This window comes from Diadema antillarum, unplaced genomic scaffold (genome assembly GCF_040938485.1).
Source record: "Diadema antillarum isolate AM-2024a unplaced genomic scaffold, OU_Dant_1.0 scf00000064, whole genome shotgun sequence".
Taxonomy (NCBI): Eukaryota; Metazoa; Echinodermata; class Echinoidea; order Diadematoida; family Diadematidae; genus Diadema; species Diadema antillarum.
Window position 1 is genome coordinate 1056112 of NW_027270953.1, and position 17871 is coordinate 1073982.

Consider the following 17871-nt stretch of genomic DNA (forward strand, 5'->3'; position numbering starts at 1 on the left):
GACACTGTACTTCAGAGCCTCTTTTCTCAGTTCACACGTTCCCTGAGTTTGTGCTTTCTTTCCAATATTTAGATAGGTTAGGAGAGTCCATTTGATTTGAGTTATACATCATTTTAAAGCTTGAAGTCTGCTCTTTCAGAATATGGTCTTAACTAAAAATTCATGTCTGGCGACTTTTTGTTTGTTTTGAGGTGCAGGGTCACATATACATCAATATCCTTTTTTTTTTTTAAATGACAATCATATTTACATCTTTTTTAGTGCATACGCAGAATATATCAATACTGTATACATGATTGAAGGAAATTGTCAGGTGGATAAAACAGTAACTTTCATTTCCTCAAATTACAAATTTGACAAAAAAATATTTGGAGAACGAGGGAGGTCAATGAGGGTGACATCTTTCATTTGTTGCTCAATTTCCTCTCTTCTCTCAAAGTTCCGATTCTGCAATTCTGCAATTCATGATAGCACTTCTATTTGGCACAGAGAGTACTCAGTTTTGATTGGTTTTAAATCTCCATGTCAATCTTAACCATCATGAATAATTGGTATTTAAACACTATGTACTAAGGATTTGGGTCATTTCCATGGTCTGGTCTTCAAAAAGGATCGGTGTCATTTATCAGAATTATCGATAAGAATTGTGAATTTAAAGATGTGCTGTAGGAAAGTGAAATAATTCAGCGCACTAGCAGTAATAAGGTAAGCTCTTGGGAGAGAGAGAGAGAGAGGGAGAGAGAGAGAGGGAGAGGGAGAGAGAGAGAGAGACTGGCTGTGTGGCTGGAGAGTGAGAGAAAAGTGGATAGCTTTCTGTGAAAAAATGTCTTGTCTCTTTCTTGAACTAAACACATACAATGTATATATTTAAACCCTCTTTAGGCCCGAATTCTCAAAGGTGGTACAAATGAAACCATGGTTTAAACCCTGGACAAAAACCATAGAGCGCCAAGTGTCGCATGGAATATTTTGTTACGAAATCGGTCATTTCGTTGATGAAATGATTATTTTGTAATGAAATGACAACATTTTGTAACTGAAAGAAACATTTCGTCCACGGAATGATAATTTCGTTAACGAATCGGTCATTTTGTCGACGAAATGACCAATTTTGTAACGAAATATTCCGTGCGGCACTTGGCGCTCCATGGTTTTTGTCCATGGTTTAAACCATGGTTTCATTTGTACCACCTTCCTGAATTCGGGCCTTTGAGGATGAGCTGATTTTGCTATAACACACATTTCCCATAGACACCTGCCAAAGTGTACTTGAGGCTATTCTTCAATAGGTTAACCAGGTACTCCATGACACTATCATTGTGTTTCTCTTTTCTTTATTTCACAGGTCTAATCTTCTTCATTATGGTCTTCTATGCAATCTCCATTGCTATAGCCATCCTCACCATTGAGTTCTATGGCAGGCCCTTCGTTAGCTGCTTGCGCAACACTCTCTATGTTGTCTTCAGTGGAACGGCATGTGCCTTGATCAGCGTTCTGTGTATTCTGCCCTGCATGCCCAGAAGTGAGTGAGATACTTCAATGTTTGATGTAAAGGTATCATGTAGTCTTCAAATGAAAAAAAAAAATACTTCTCTAAATGTTCGGAATTGTTGATAACTTTTGGATTTTTTTTTTTAATTCAGATATTATACATTTGATGTACAATTGCTCAAAATACATAGAGTAAACTTACTGATTCTGTAATAAGTACTGCTCCAACGTCTGTGAACTTAGTTTCGTATCTCCTTGTCATCTGCAGATGTGGAATAGCAGTGACTTTACTTTGTATCATCTATTTAAGAGATAAAGTAAACCACAATGCCAACAAATTTCTTTTTTCCTTTCCCCTTTGATATGGATCTTCAAGACTCACAGTATGAAACAAAACTAATTAGTTCTGATGATTAATGCACAAAACTTCCACTCAATATTTCAATATTTTTTTTTTGTTGCCTCGGTTGTTTTGATAAAAGATTTATGCTTCACTTAAAATTAGTGCTTCATGATTCTTCCTCATTTTCCACTCAATTAAGAAAGAATGAAAATCATTCTGTTTGTTTATGCTGAGCTGGATGAGCACTAATTCATTGACCATCTGGTTCTCTTTTTGTTGAGAGTGTTCTGATATTAAAAGCAAGTCACTTCCTGAGACAGCATCACAATCACAAGACAATGACAGCATTTTGTGTTTACCAGTAGTTAAGTGTCCTGTACACGGTGTAATGCTACATTCAGATACGTGAGGCTACTGTAAAAAGAGGACATTTTGCGTGACCAGAAATCAGCAGGAAAATTAAAACATGCGAATATATTTGCACGTCATACAGTATGTTTCACTAATAGATGTCTTGATTTCATGGAATTGTCACAAATGTACACACTAGTAGTTATGTACATGTATGATGTACTGTATGCATGGCTGTTTTAATGTGTATGTACACAGGTGGACCAGATTAATGGAGAACATTCTATGTGGTATAGATATAGTACATACAGGCTGACCAGATCAGTGGAGAATTTTCTAGGTGGTATACAATGTAGCTATACAGTACATGCATGGAATAGGAAAAACATTATAGCTCACTCAATCTAGAATGATTTCACCCATTTCCAGAATGTTCTGGGAAGTGCTAACATATTTGGCTGAGTGAGGCACTGTCCCTGTAGCCCAATGTGATTGGTAGTTAATTTTGGTAATGATGTTTTGTACATAGTTAGGCAGTGAGTCATCCAGGTTTCCTGGAACTTGGACTGGCTAGTAGGTTGGAGAGAGTTATAGAATGTGCTAGAAGGGGTTGAATGGATAGTATATAAGCCAGAGAAATTCTGCAGTAGGCAGAGTACCCAACACCTCTGCTCTGAGAGTTACGTCACTTCTGGCTCTGAAGCGACTTGTTATAGTCAGTCCTGTGTTACCTGCTGACCTGTTATGTTTGTGGAGATACTTGGCCTGGGAGACATTTTGCCTGCAGAGAATTAATGTGCCTTCATTGGACTCCATATTTTAATGTCAATGGACATTGCTACGGCAAAGCTGTGACGGGCTGGATTCCTAGCTGGACAATATAAAGTGAATCATCATTCAACGCATCGACTGGACGTGGTCGTTGGATTCTGCACATTTCGCTGGGAACATTATACGGTGGATCTATTGTGGACATATACCCTGGATTTATAACGCGGACTATTGTAACCTGTGCCTCTGGATTTACGTCGAAGGAATCATTCATCGGTGCATCACGGATCATTCATTTGTGCATCAAGCATCGTATTTGGACACTACCAGGAAACTGTAGGGATTTCGTGATTTAGTGAGTAAGTGATTCCATTACTGACTTATATTTGTTTCTAGTGATCATTATTGTACTGATGTGAAAGCCGATTACCAGTCTGTACCCACAATATTACTGTTAATAAACCGCCTGAACATCAGTTGATTGTTTCTTTTGTGCGATCATTCTCAGAGTGATTTTGGTCGTAACAAAATTGGGGGCTTGTCCGGGAATTGAATTTAAAGCCAAAATTTAGAATTTGGAACGTTCCGGAACTTAGAATATTGGTACAGACATAATACCAGTTGAGTTGATTGTTCAATTGTATATTGTGTGTATTACAGTGTGACAATGTCAATCAGTACAATGGATGTTCAGGCATTTGTTCAGAGGACAGATTTGTCGCTCAAAGATTTGCAAAGGTTACGCAAATGTGATTTGACCGCTGTTGCACAGCATTTAAATGTTGATGTTCCACAAGGTGCTAGAAAGGCAGAGATTCTCGACTTGGTAGCTGGTCACATGGAGCTCAAAGAAGAAACTCATACTCCTGATCAAGCTCAAATTTCAGATCAGACACGGCTTGAGCTTGCTAAATTGCAAATGAAGGAGAAAGAAATGGAAATGGAGAATGAGAAGATGAGATTAGAAAGAGAGAGGGAGAAAGAACAAATGGAAATGAGGAAATTCGAAATGGAGCAGCAAATGAAGTTGCGTGAGATGGAATTGACTCATGCACAGACTGTTGGAAATCGTGAAAGGGCTCCCCCTGAATTTGATTTGGCAAAGAACATTCGATTGGTGCCAAAGTTTGAAGAAAACAGAGTTGATGCATATTTTGTGTCATTTGAGAAGGTGGCTAACAGTTTGAACTGGCCACAGGAATTTTGGCCCTTGCTCCTGCAAAGTGTGTTTGTCGGCAAAGCAGCCGATGTGTACTCATCTCTCTCTGAAGAGCAATCACGTGACTATGCTACAGTCAAGAAAGCAGTGTTGAATGCTTATGAGTTGGTGCCAGAGGCGTACAGACATAAGTTCAGAAATTCGTACCGCAAACCAGGCCAGACACATGTTGAGTTTGCTCGTGAAAAAGAAATGATGTTTGATAGGTGGTACAGATCCCTGAAAGTGGATCAGGACTTTGATAACCTACGTGAGGTTGTTCTCTTGGAAGAATTCAAAAAGAGTGTTGCTTTCAGTGTGAGGTCACATTTGGATGATCACAAAGTGACAAGTTTGCATAAAGCAGCCTTGATGGCTGATGAGTATGAGCTGACCCACAGAAATGACAACAGACCACCTTTCAGGAATTTCTCTGGAAATAAGAGAGACAAAATTCAATCGAGCAATCCAAAGAATGCTGGTCCTGAAAAAGGCACGAGTTCTGAAACTTCATCGGCACCAAAGCCTCAATCTGACAAAGGGTCCAGTACAAGTGCAAATGTCATCAAATGTTTTCACTGTAACAAGACAGGGCATGTAAAGTCACAGTGTTGGAAGTTGCAAAACAAAACAAAGAAGGACTTGGGACTTGTCATGTCAAAAAGTGTCCTACCCGAAAACAGTGTCCCGTTCAGTGAAACACAGGCCATTGAAAGTCAATCTCCCAAATTCAAAGATAGGCTGAAGCAGGTGGATGAGAGCTATCGTAGCTTTTTGTTTGATGGTGAGGTGACCCCATGTACTTCTGGTGAGGCAGGTAAGCCAGTAGTCATCCTGCGGGATACGGGGGCCTCTCAGTCGTTGATGGTGGATGGTGGTATGACTTTTCCACCAGATAGTGCAGTGAATGCAAAAGTCTTGATTCAGACTGTTGATGGCAGTTATATGTCAGTGCCACTGTATAGAGTGGATTTGAAGTGTGACCTAGTTTCTGGTCCTGTCACTGTTGGAGTTGTTCCTGAGTTGCCCATGGCAGGGATTGATTTCCTGTTGGGGAATGACTTGGCTGGGGACAAGGTGGTTGCGTCTCCAGTTGTTTCGGATAAACCAGTGGTGGTTGCTGAAACTGAGCAGTTGCAGGAGGAGTTTCCTGGGATTTTCCCAGATTGTGTTGTGACTAGGTCTCAGGCTCGTAGAGCTATTCAAGATGATGCGGATTCTGTTGATGTAGAGGAGAATTCCGGTGTTTGGTTGGCAGAAACCTTTTTCAAGGATTTGAATGATGGGGTTGCTGTATTAGGCTCCGAGGCTAACAGTGATGGGCTGTTTAGCAAGTCTTCCTTGGTTGAAGCACAACAGGCAGACTCTGAGTTGAAAGGCTTGTCTCAGACGGCGTGTTCTGAGGCTGAGGCTGAAAAGGTCCCTGAGTGCTATTATGTCAAAGATGGCATTTTGATGAGGAAGTGGAGACCTCCCCATAGGCCAGCTGATGAGGATTGGACGGTGGTCCGTCAAGTTGTTGTCCCTCCTAGTTACCGCAATGAGATCTTGAGGATTGCTCACGAGTTACCTGTTGGCGGCCATTTAGGCGTCAGAAAGACAAAGGATCGGATCATGAGGCATTTCTATTGGCCAGGGTTGAATGTGGATGTGGCTGAGTTTTGCAAGACTTGTCACACATGTCAGGTGGCTGGTAAACCACAACATTCAGTGAAGCCGGCGCCATTGATTCCGATACCTGCGTTTGAAGAACCATTCAGTCGGGTTCTAGTCGACTGTGTTGGACCTTTGCCTAGGACTAGGTCGGGTCACAAGTACCTCTTGACAATCATGGATATGTCTACACGGTTTCCAGAGGCTATCCCATTGAGAAATATCACTGCTAAGACTGTGGTAGATGCTCTAGTGCAGTTTTTCACTAGGTATGGGTTGCCCAAGGAAGTGCAGTCTGACCAAGGGTCAAATTTCATGTCAGGCATATTTCAAGAGGTGATGTATCGTTTGGGTGTGAAGCAGCTGAAGTCGTCAGCTTATCATCCCCAATCCCAAGGTGCGTTGGAGCGCTACCACCAGACCCTAAAGACAATGATCAGGGCATTTTGTGAGGAGTATCCCGAGGATTGGGATAAGGGCATCCCTTTCCTGCTGTTTGCAACGAGGGACTCCCCAAACGAGTCGACGGGTTTCAGCCCATTTGAGTTGGTGTACGGTCATGAAGTCAGGGGCCCACTGAAGCTCATCAAAGAGAAATTCATGACGGAGGATGATGAGGTCCACCTACTTGACTATGTGTCAAAGTTTCGTGAAAGGCTTTCAAAGGCTTGTGAGGTAGCTAGGGAACACTTGAAAGTGTCACAAGACTCTATGAAGAGAAAGGCAGACAAAAATGCCAAAGCCCGAACCTTCAAACCAGGTGACAAAGTTCTTGTACTGCTGCCCATACAAGGTGAACCACTGAAAGCCAAGTTCAGTGGCCCGTACTGTGTCAAAAAGAAACTTAATGATGTGAACTATGTGATCAGTACGCCAGATAGACGAAAAGATCAGAGGGTGTGTCACATAAACATGCTGAAAGAGTACTACGAGAGAAAGGCTAGTCAGCCGGTAGGCGTAGCTCAGGTGGTAGAAGAGGAAGTAGAGGAAGAGGGGGAAGCTCAAGGTGAGCATGGAAGTGAGCCCTCTAGTGCCAGGTTGTCTAACTCAGAGATGTTAGGGAAAGTAGATGAGGCACTGAACTACCTACCTGAAAATCAGAGGAAAGATGTGACTAGTCTGTTACATGAGTACAAAGAACTGTGTAAAGACAAACCAGGTTGCACCCCTCTGGCTGTACATGATGTTGATGTAGGAGATGCTGACCCTATCAAGCAAAACCCTTACAGGTTAAACCCGAGTAAACTGCAAAAAGTAAGGGAAGAGGTTCAATACATGCTAGACAATGACATAATAGAACCGAGTAAAAGCAGTTGGAGCTCCCCAATCGTCATGGTGCCCAAGCCGGATGGGTCTCAAAGATTCTGTATAGATTACAGAAAGGTGAATGCCGTGATGAAAACAGACTCTTTCCCCATTCCCAGACTAGAAGACTGCATTGACAGGGTCGGAAATTCCGCATATGTCAGTAAAATAGACCTTCTAAAGGGATACTGGCAGGTGCCCTTGACCGACAAAGCCAGAGAGATTTCCGCCTTTGCTACACCAGATGGCTTGTTCCAATGCAAAGTAATGCCATTCGGCATGAAAAATGCTCCAGCCACCTTCCAACGGCTGACAAACCAAATCATTGCCGGACTTGACAACTGTGTAGTATACATTGATGACATCCTAGTGTACAGTGACACGTGGGAGGAGCACATTACACACTTGCGGCAACTTTTTGATCGACTCAAGGAGGCCGGATTGGTGATTAATCTGGCAAAGAGTGAATTTGCAAAGGCCAAAGTGGTGTATCTCGGGCATGTAGTCGGTCAGGGACAAGTATTGCCAAGAGAAGCCAAGGTAGAGGCTATACTAGGCTTTCCCATCCCCCAATCCAAGAAGGAGTTGCTCAGATTTCTGGGCATGGCTGGTTTCTACAGGAAATTTGTACCAAATTTCAGCACTGTAGTCACCCCCCTAACAAACCTGCTGAAGGGCAAGGCAAAGTACACCTGGACTGATGAGTGTCAAAGAGCCTTCGAGAAACTAAAGGCAGTCCTTGCTAATGAGCCTGTTTTGGCAGCTCCTGACTTCGCAAAGCCATTCAAGGTGGCAATAGATGCTAGCGAAGTAGGAGTGGGAGCGGTTTTGCTCCAAGAAGATGAAGAAGGCACTGAACGACCAGTTAGCTACTTCTCCAAAAAACTGAACACATACCAGAAGAAGTACTCCACAATTGAGAAGGAGGCTCTCAGTCTCATCCTTGCCCTCCAACAATACGAAGTGTACTTGACAAATAGCAAAGGGGAGATCACAGTCTATACTGACCACAACCCCTTGGTCTTTTTAGACCGGTTCAAAATGAAGAACAACAGATTGTTCAGATGGAGCATGATGACGCAGCCATATGCACTCAAAATCAAACATGTGGCAGGCAAAAACAATGTAATTGCCGACGCTCTGTCAAGAGTGTAACATGAAGAGAGTATTAAAGGTGAAAAGTTTTCACCGCATATCATTTCCAGTGTATGTGTTAAGCATATTCATTAATGTGTGCAAAACAGTTTGATATGATTGTATAAGCTCCGAGAATCCAAGCAATATCATTGTAAATAGTATCCATGGAAAGAGAACATGGAATTAATACAGCTATCCAAAAGGCATGTGATAGTATGTGATTATTGTTGCTTGACTTGGACTTTATTTCACATTCGTTGTAAATAACAATGATAAATTGTGAAGGTAAAAGAAACCCTTGCTACAGCAAGGCTTTCTTTTTCCCATGGGGGATGGTGTCACAAATGTACACACTAGTAGTTATGTACATGTATGATGTACTGTATGCATGGCTGTTTTAATGTGTATGTACACAGGTGGACCAGATTAATGGAGAACATTCTATGTGGTATAGATATAGTACATACAGGCTGACCAGATCAGTGGAGAATTTTCTAGGTGGTATACAATGTAGCTATACAGTACATGCATGGAATAGGAAAAACATTATAGCTCACTCAATCTAGAATGATTTCACCCATTTCCAGAATGTTCTGGGAAGTGCTAACATATTTGGCTGAGTGAGGCACTGTCCCTGTAGCCCAATGTGATTGGTAGTTAATTTTGGTAATGATGTTTTGTACATAGTTAGGCAGTGAGTCATCCAGGTTTCCTGGAACTTGGACTGGCTAGTAGGTTGGAGAGAGTTATAGAATGTGCTAGAAGGGGTTGAATGGATAGTATATAAGCCAGAGAAATTCTGCAGTAGGCAGAGTACCCAACACCTCTGCTCTGAGAGTTACGTCACTTCTGGCTCTGAAGCGACTTGTTATAGTCAGTCCTGTGTTACCTGCTGACCTGTTATGTTTGTGGAGATACTTGGCCTGGGAGACATTTTGCCTGCAGAGAATTAATGTGCCTTCATTGGACTCCATATTTTAATGTCAATGGACATTGCTACGGCAAAGCTGTGACGGGCTGGATTCCTAGCTGGACAATATAAAGTGAATCATCATTCAACGCATCGACTGGACGTGGTCGTTGGATTCTGCACATTTCGCTGGGAACATTATACGGTGGATCTATTGTGGACATATACCCTGGATTTATAACGCGGACTATTGTAACCTGTGCCTCTGGATTTACGTCGAAGGAATCATTCATCGGTGCATCACGGATCATTCATTTGTGCATCAAGCATCGTATTTGGACACTACCAGGAAACTGTAGGGATTTCGTGATTTAGTGAGTAAGTGATTCCATTACTGACTTATATTTGTTTCTAGTGATCATTATTGTACTGATGTGAAAGCCGATTACCAGTCTGTACCCACAATATTACTGTTAATAAACCGCCTGAACATCAGTTGATTGTTTCTTTTGTGCGATCATTCTCAGAGTGATTTTGGTCGTAACAGAATTAAAAACGTGGAATTCATGTCACGTAGCTGAATGCGAAAAATTACTTGTGCGAAAATAACCTCTTTTACAGTGTCTATATGATATGCAATCAAACTTGTGTCAACTATGTGTATGTGAATGGTCATGTGATGTTACTCAAGCCAGCTTCCTGTTTTGATGCCTCCCTTTAAACACCCTCTTTGAAACTCTTCACACTTCACTGACGGTAGTTTAGAATAACTCACTTCTAGCACTTTATGTACACTAGTGCACTGATTCTGCCATACAGCGTACTGTGTTTCCACTCAGCTGATGCTTTAGGCCAATACCTATTGTCTAAACAAAACCTTAACCACTTCATGCTCTTCATTGTGTTTCTATTAAGTGCCTTGCTGCTCTCCACCGGCCATGCCTATTAATCTTTCAATATTGAAACTGAAAATTTCTGCAAAATGTGTGTCACATAATCGTATGGCTATGGAGTCAATGATGATTTAATAGTCCTGAAAGGTATACTGTTCATTACTAATTATTAAAGTCTTATTAGATTTCAGCCATTAATCAGTTTTGAATGGTCAATGTCTTCTTCGTATCAAGGACTGTTTAACTGTAAATTGAACCTGAACAGTTTTCCTGAACAAACCCCTTTCCCCCACAAGGAGTCTGGTCTTTTGTACAGCTGTGTCAATTCAAGCCATTAATTCTGAAATGCCTTCGATCATATCCTGTATTGTTTCAATGTCCAACGCAATCAAAACTCATATATGACTGAATAGTTTTGAGAAACTTTTGATACTCTAAAATGCATAGCTGTCTGAGTCTTATGAAATAGACCATTGACAGTTATAAAACTACATGCACTAATAGGGATTTATAATCAGTCATAGACCATAGTCATACATTACACAAAGTACACTGTACAATAGAAGTGTATGCTTTGGTTCTGTTGTCCTCTTTGTGAATATCACTTGATCAGCAGTCAATATAAACGTTTCTCACAACTTTTCCTTTGTGAAAGGTTTTATCCTGGAGCAATGAGTAAGAGTTGTTGGACTGTAGCAGGGAATAATTTTCCTGGTATCACATAACAATAATGACTGCCGTCACGGTGCAAAATGTCATTTGTGTAGCAATTTCATTACATACGTGTTGACTTGTACACCATTCCACCATGTCCATTGACTAAAAATTGCTACTCAATACCCAGAATGGAAATTATTCCCTGCATAGAACTTTCTGAATTGAAGGACTTCAGATTTTATTTTTTTTCCCTTTTTTCTTTTTACTTTAACAAGGCTAGTGTTGTGAGAAGAAATTAACAGGGACTGTATAATAGAACACTTATGAATTGGCATGAGAGTTTTCTGTGTACATTTGTATACATTGTCAGTTTGGACTCCTAGGACTAAAAAACACTCTCTTGTGGTTAAAAAGTGTGATATGATCCAAAGGATGTGATTGTTTGGGATTTCCTCCTGACTAAGCAGTGAAACAATAGAACAGGAAAACATTAGGAGCTGAAGAGGGGACAGAACATAACAATGGGCACTCTAGGAAAGATATTTGTCATGTGTGGTGTGCAGAAGACTGTAGAGAGAGAGAGAGAAATTGATGGTGTCATTATGGGGTAAATTATCAGTAAATAGGCTTATTATTTGAGAGGAGAGTATGTCAAAGGTCAAAGGAGATTGATATCTGTCATGAAATGTATTGTTGCTACAGGAAGTGTTAAAGGGATGGTATAGTTTTGGTTGGGATCTGGTTTGAGGTTTCCAATGTATTTGATGATGATTTTTTTTGAAATAATGAGAAGCCCCTTATGAAATATGAAAGATCATATAGTTCTAAGAGAAATTCAAAGTTTATTTATTAAAAATTGGTTTTGAAATGGCTATTAAAGATATCCAAAACAAAGCAATCCTGATAAAAGACGGGACCTGCCTCTTATTAGAATCACTTTGTTTACTTTGTGTTTGGATATCTCAGCCATTTCAAAACCAATTTTCATAAAATAAAGTTTGAATTCCTCTTAATAGAATTATAGACTTCATAACATTGAACAAAGTGGCTTCTAAATATCTTGCAAAAAAGTAAGAAGCTGAATTCACACCTCAACCAATATTATATCATCCCTTTAATTGAAGTGAAACTGAATTGCTGTCTGTAGATACATAGTTTGATGACCTTTTTAACATTATAAACTCAACATAACACTGGAATCATGCACCGGTACTCTTTCACACTCTATGATCTGTTCCAGTGAGAGTGAATGATGAGGTACAATTTGTATGCCATGTTTACACACTTAGCAAGTCCCATTTGTCACTAATTGGGACTTGAATTCATAGTAGTTATACTTGTACAGTTTGAATGAAGAAATGTACACGTGCAAGTTGCATTTATGTTGCGATCATATTAAATGTTTTTGTGTGTTTTGAAATTCACAAATAGCACCTGACTTGCCAAATTTGCAAAATACATGTTGTATATGGTGTATTCAGTAATGAAGAATGAGAATTGAATCCGTTTCTCTGCTATCTTTCAGATAACCCAAGAGCCAGTCTCCTCCAGGCATCCATCGTGTCAGCTTACATCATGTATCTCACCTTCTCAGCCATTGTCATACAACCTGCCATGGAATGTGAGTACTTCTTCACCTAATGTCTTGACTTTTCATCCATGTGATCACACTGCTGTAATTTTCTTCGTGATCAAACATTTCTTTGCCCGAATTCAGGAAGGTGGTACAATCTTTGTTCGTGGTTTAAACCGCAGACAAAGACCGTAGTTTTGTATGGGGTGCCAAGAGTCACGCATGGCCTATTTTGTTATGAAATCAGTAATTTCTTGTACAAAATATTCGAAATGTTAATGACGAAATAATCATTTTGTTAATAATGAAATGGTCATTTCGTCGACGTACAATGTAATGACATATTTCGTAACGAAATAGGCCATGCGACACTTGATGCCCCATACAAAACTACGGTCTTTGTCCATGGTTCAAACCATGGACAAAGATTGTACCACCTTTGTGAATTTGGCCCTTATGTCTACAAATTCTTCTTGTATAGTGTGTACCCGCAGAAGTGAGTAACAAGGTCATCTGCCAGAAGAAAAAGAGAGAGAGAACTTGTAAAATGTAGAACGTTGTAGAATGTGTAAAACTTGTGAAAAGATGTAGCAAAAAGGTGATATACAGTTATAATAATTCCAGTGGATGTTATCATAGTTAAATGAACCTTTCAGCTGATTGTAATAACATCACACTTGTAAAGTGAGACATGGAACTATTGAACATTGAAATATCTATGAAATATTTCAGAATGGCTGCCCGACACTTTTTCCAAAACAACTGGCCAAACTATCTTTCAACATGGCTGCCAACTAATTGCTCTAAAAATTGGCTCCACAAATACAAAAGTTGATGTAGGAGTCCAAAATATATGATACAATCTTTGTGGGTAAATGAATGTGATATTTTCCTCCCCAAAAATCTAAAGTTTGGGACGAAGATTTTTTTCCTATTTGAACAACAAAAAAATAAAGAAAAGAAAAGAAAAAGGTGGAGAAAAAAAAAGCAGGCGGGCAGGCAGCAGACAGATGCTGAACATGTATTTCTCGATCAAAGGGACTGTACAGTACTGGTTGAGGTGAGGATTCATCTTGTAACATTTAGATATTTAGAAACCACTCTGTAAAATGTTAAAGAGCGTCCAATTCTAAGGGGAATCAGAAGTTTATTTGATGTAAATCGGTTTTGAAATGACTCAGAGATCCTAATAAAAGTCACGGCCTGTCAATTTTATTAGAAACACTTTTTTGGATATCTCAGCCCTTTCAAGGCCAATTTTCATCAAATAAATGTTGAATCCTTGAAATTACATGCTCTTTCATATTTCATAAGCAGTTTCTCATAATCTCACCAAGAAATGCTATAAACCTGAATCCTCACTTCAATCAGTACTGTACAGTCCTTTTAAACTTTGCCTTAGTAAGTTAGTTTGAATAGTTTCTTTGAAATACTTTTTTTTTTTTCTTTTTAGGCTCACTTCCATCAGTGCTGTTGAAATATTATTCAACCTCTTGTAGTTGTGTTGAAAGGAGTATAGTTTCTGGCAAGAGTTCAAGATGAATGTTGTCTGTTTTATGCCCTGTATGAATCACAGCCCAAGAGGAGGTAGGCTTCAACGAGACTACTAACACCACGATATACAACACAACCTATGTGCTATGTGCACCGTCTAGCCTTTCTTCAAGCATTTTAATGGAGAGAACGAATGGGGAGCTGCTGAGTGCTATCATAGCAACCGTTTTACTACTTGGAATGGTGCTGTATGCCTGGTAAGACAGAGAAACTTACAAGCTATCAAGATCTCCATTTTTTTTCACATTTTCAGAATGCTCTATTACTGTGTGGGGGATATTGAGTTTGGGATATCGCAGAGTAGGCTTTTCATAGTTACATTAGTGTTGCTGTTTGCATGTTTATTAGTCTGATTTGTATGTTTGGGACATTAATTTGTTGTTTAGAATTTGAGGACATTTCTGTGAGATTTCAGATGCATAAAGAATTTATGTGGAAAATGCAAGGTTTGTCATACAATATGACTGTATTGATGAGTAATAATACAACACATTGTTTGACAGAACAATGAGAAGGAAAGTATGATGAAGAACTTCATTTGCTCTTCTTGAATCTGAACATGAAAAACAAATGAGAAGAAAAAAAAAACAAATATTATTGACCTGTGGATAATGTGCAGTGTTGCTATTTGGCTCATGGCTCCATGGGAGGTTGGGAGTACTTTGGTTACAGTTTGTTATGACAAAGGTTCATTATTCTGATGGTTCCTTAGTCCAAAATTTGAATGAGGTTCGTTATTCTGGAGGCTGTGTTGCCTGAAAATGGAGTAAGGTTTGTTAGTTGAACCTTATTTCATTTTTGGAGTATCAAGCCTTCAGAATAACAAACAGTACCTGTTTCCTCGAAAAAAGATGCTAGGATGTGTTGACCTGGGTGTCAACCCTTGTACACTCATGAAAGGGATAGTCTCTTCCTGTTTTACATTACAAGTATAACTTCCTGTTTGCAAGAAGATTGATTACGAAAGGATGAATTGGTTTCTCTGAATGCAGGATGAAATTATATGCAAAATTTTACTTGTTATCATTCATCTCTGTTTTCATTGTGATTAAAAAAAAAAATCCTTTGTCATCCTTTGTAATCACTTTGTCATTTTGTTACAGTGAGATTTAGCCTTTGCTCTTTTGCATTCATTATAAGCAGATTCATAATTCTTGATGGTGAGAACTAATTAAGTTCATTTGCACATACTCCAACCCCAAGCACCTTCTGATCTGGAGATTCTCCCGCCTGAAACCCCTGGCAAACGGGAGATTCCAAGTTGATGTGCGCGAAGCGCGAAATTCCTTGCGGCCGGGGTCCAGTCTAGGGTTCTAGATGCTCTCTCGTGCTATCTAAGGCTTATTTTTCAACATACGATATAGCAATAAGTAAGAAATCCTTTCCAACGGGAGACACAGGGCCAGGGCAGGAGAAATCAAATCTCAAGCGGGAGAACGGGAGATTGTGCAAAAATGGGCTTTCAGCGGGAGATCTCCCGTCGAAAGCGGGAGAGTTGGAGTTTCTGCATTTGATACTTACTGTGGCATTCCACATCTGATACTTTTACACAATTACATTCACAAATTCTTATTGGAACACGTATCTCTTTAATTCCATTTCCCCCTTATATCTCTCTAAGATATTTCAGTGTTAGAGAATGAGGATTGTAGTACACCTGTTTCTTCCACCTCTTAGAAACAGAATGGGGAACTCAAGGATCCAAATTATGTCTGTCTAGTATTTGACAAGACTTGTGACAAAATAGTAACTTTCCAGTCACTGCTCTCCTTGTGATCAAACTTGTGTCAAATTTGCACTGGGGAATCTTCATAATATGATACTGCCCCAGGTCAAAGGTTACCTACACATGTAGTGTCACACATGCAGACTTCCCAACCATTCTACTAAAGTTTAGATGTGAGTCTGAATTTTGACCATTCCCAGCTCCTGTTTTGACAGGAGTTTCCTACTTTTCTTGATAATTTTACTAAACACTCCTGTGGGAACTGCTCTTTATTGCTTACTTTTGAGCCAAATCATCCCTGTTTTTTTTTTTTTTTTTTTTTTTTGTCAGAAAAGTTGGGAAGTCTGCAAATGAAGGAGAGACGCTCTTGTAACTTTACAATGTTTGCTTCGAATTCAATCAAACTCCTTCTTCTTCTTCTTTTGATTAAGTCTGCGTCCTTCAATAGGCTGAAGATTCTTGCAGACTGTGCTATTTACATTATAATACAGTTTACTTTACAGATATTTACAAGCACATAACAAATTTGAAGAAAATAACTAGCCACTGTGATCAGAGAGCTACTTTTTGCTGTTTACTTGATAACATTACAATGCACATTTCAGCCACTCACAACTTCATCTCTGTACAGAAATGCTGAACCTTTTGTTCAAGCTGTCCTAGTTTCTGTTGAATGTGAACCCAAATTTTTGTTTTTGTGATTGTTGGCATCACTAAAAGCTGTTAATAAGTACTTGTTTGGAAATGTTGTTGTTCTTAATGGGGAGCCCATTTCTGTTTTATTAGGTAATGGGGTTAACATTACTTTGTAGTATAAAGAATTTATTTACTCTATCTTTGAGACAGCTATTGGATGACAAATTCTCCACAACCTCTGCAAAGGAAGGTAACTGATCCAAAAAAACATTAGTATGAAAAAGAAAGGGCACTTTTTGAAATGCCATGTCATCTCTTAGAGTTTTAGTTCATGACATTTCTGCATGAGATAAAACATTTTTTTTTTTCACTAGTAATTTAGCATGATTGTAACATGGAGCACGCAGCAAAAAATTCACTTGTTTTCTTTTTGTTATCACTTGGTTTTCAGTTTGTTAGATTCCATCATTGATTTCACAAAATGGCGGTGATTTGACTCAGTCAGTAGCGCATTTGCCTCCCCATTAGTAAGAGGCAAAACACACTGTCCCTTGAATAGGACATAAAATGAAGGTCCCATGTGTGAGAGAGTCACATCTCATGCACACAAAAGATCCTTCTTCATTTATTTATCGCAGAGCAGGATGCATAACCCAATGAAGTGGTCTCACCTTCCATCCAAGTTGACCCCATAGAAGACCAGCTATTGCAGCTGAATATGGGCTATGCAGCTTTTTTCTCAGATGGAAATTAAAACAAACAAAATTGCTGACATGCATGAGGATACAGTAAAAGAAGATTAAGTTGTCCTGGTAGGGTTTTAGTAAGGCATGATGCATGATGAGAATTACTTCCTGCATTGAAAATAATACTTTTTGGGATTAGTAACTTGATTTTACATGCCAAGTAGAGAATGAATCAAATTTGTTCGAAATAAAAGTTGAAAAATAAAACTATTTTGATATCACAGAAACCATTGTTATCAGCTTAAAATAAGTTTAGTCTTGTTCCTCATTGCTGGATGTTACCCCTCCTGCTCCCCCTCCCCCTCAAAAAAAAAAAAAAAAAAAAAAAAAAATCACATGAAGTTTGTGCACATCATGATCGGTGTTTACTGAAAGGGGACCTCCGGATGATCGTCAGACCTTTACATGTGAACAACTATAAATTAGTTAAACTGAGTACAGAGTTTCAGAATATACAGTGATTGGGATGAGGAATGAGAATGTTTTCAAAATTTATAACAAATTGCAATGAACAAGGATGATGATATGTCAGCCTCACCATAAGAATGCATGAGTTGGGGCTCAAGGAAGCAGAACAAAAGAAGAAGGCATGCATTGATTCTTCACAGGTGAACTTGTTGAGCAAGCGGTATTGTAATGGAATCACACTGCTACATTTCTGAAATATGTGAGGCTCTGATGTCATCAACACTGTTCAGTGTAATTTGTTTGAGATTTTCATTTTGTGGGTTTCTCTGCTCAAGGACCACAATAAATTCCACGAATCTATACATGGAACTGTCGATTTATGTACTACATGATGTGAAATTATTAAAATTGTCTGGAATGCCCCTTGAAATGGCTATGATAGTGATGAAAGTTTCCTGCTCATTGCATGCCTTACAAAACCTTGTTTAATGAATGTCTTGCACAAGTATTTTGGTTTTC

At 39.3% G+C, this 17871-nt stretch overlaps 1 protein-coding gene across 1 annotated transcript in view; it reads left to right on the forward strand.

Moving 5' to 3' along the window:
• Positions 1–17871, forward strand: part of LOC139716361 (serine incorporator 5-like) — a 49433-nt gene that overhangs the window by 24554 nt on the left and 7008 nt on the right. Inside the window, exons 6-8 of the mRNA XM_071627907.1 lie at positions 1346–1522; positions 12235–12330; positions 13859–14033. Of these exons, the coding sequence (XP_071484008.1) occupies positions 1346–1522; positions 12235–12330; positions 13859–14033 (448 nt within the window). The remainder of the gene's footprint in view (positions 1–1345; positions 1523–12234; positions 12331–13858; positions 14034–17871) is intronic.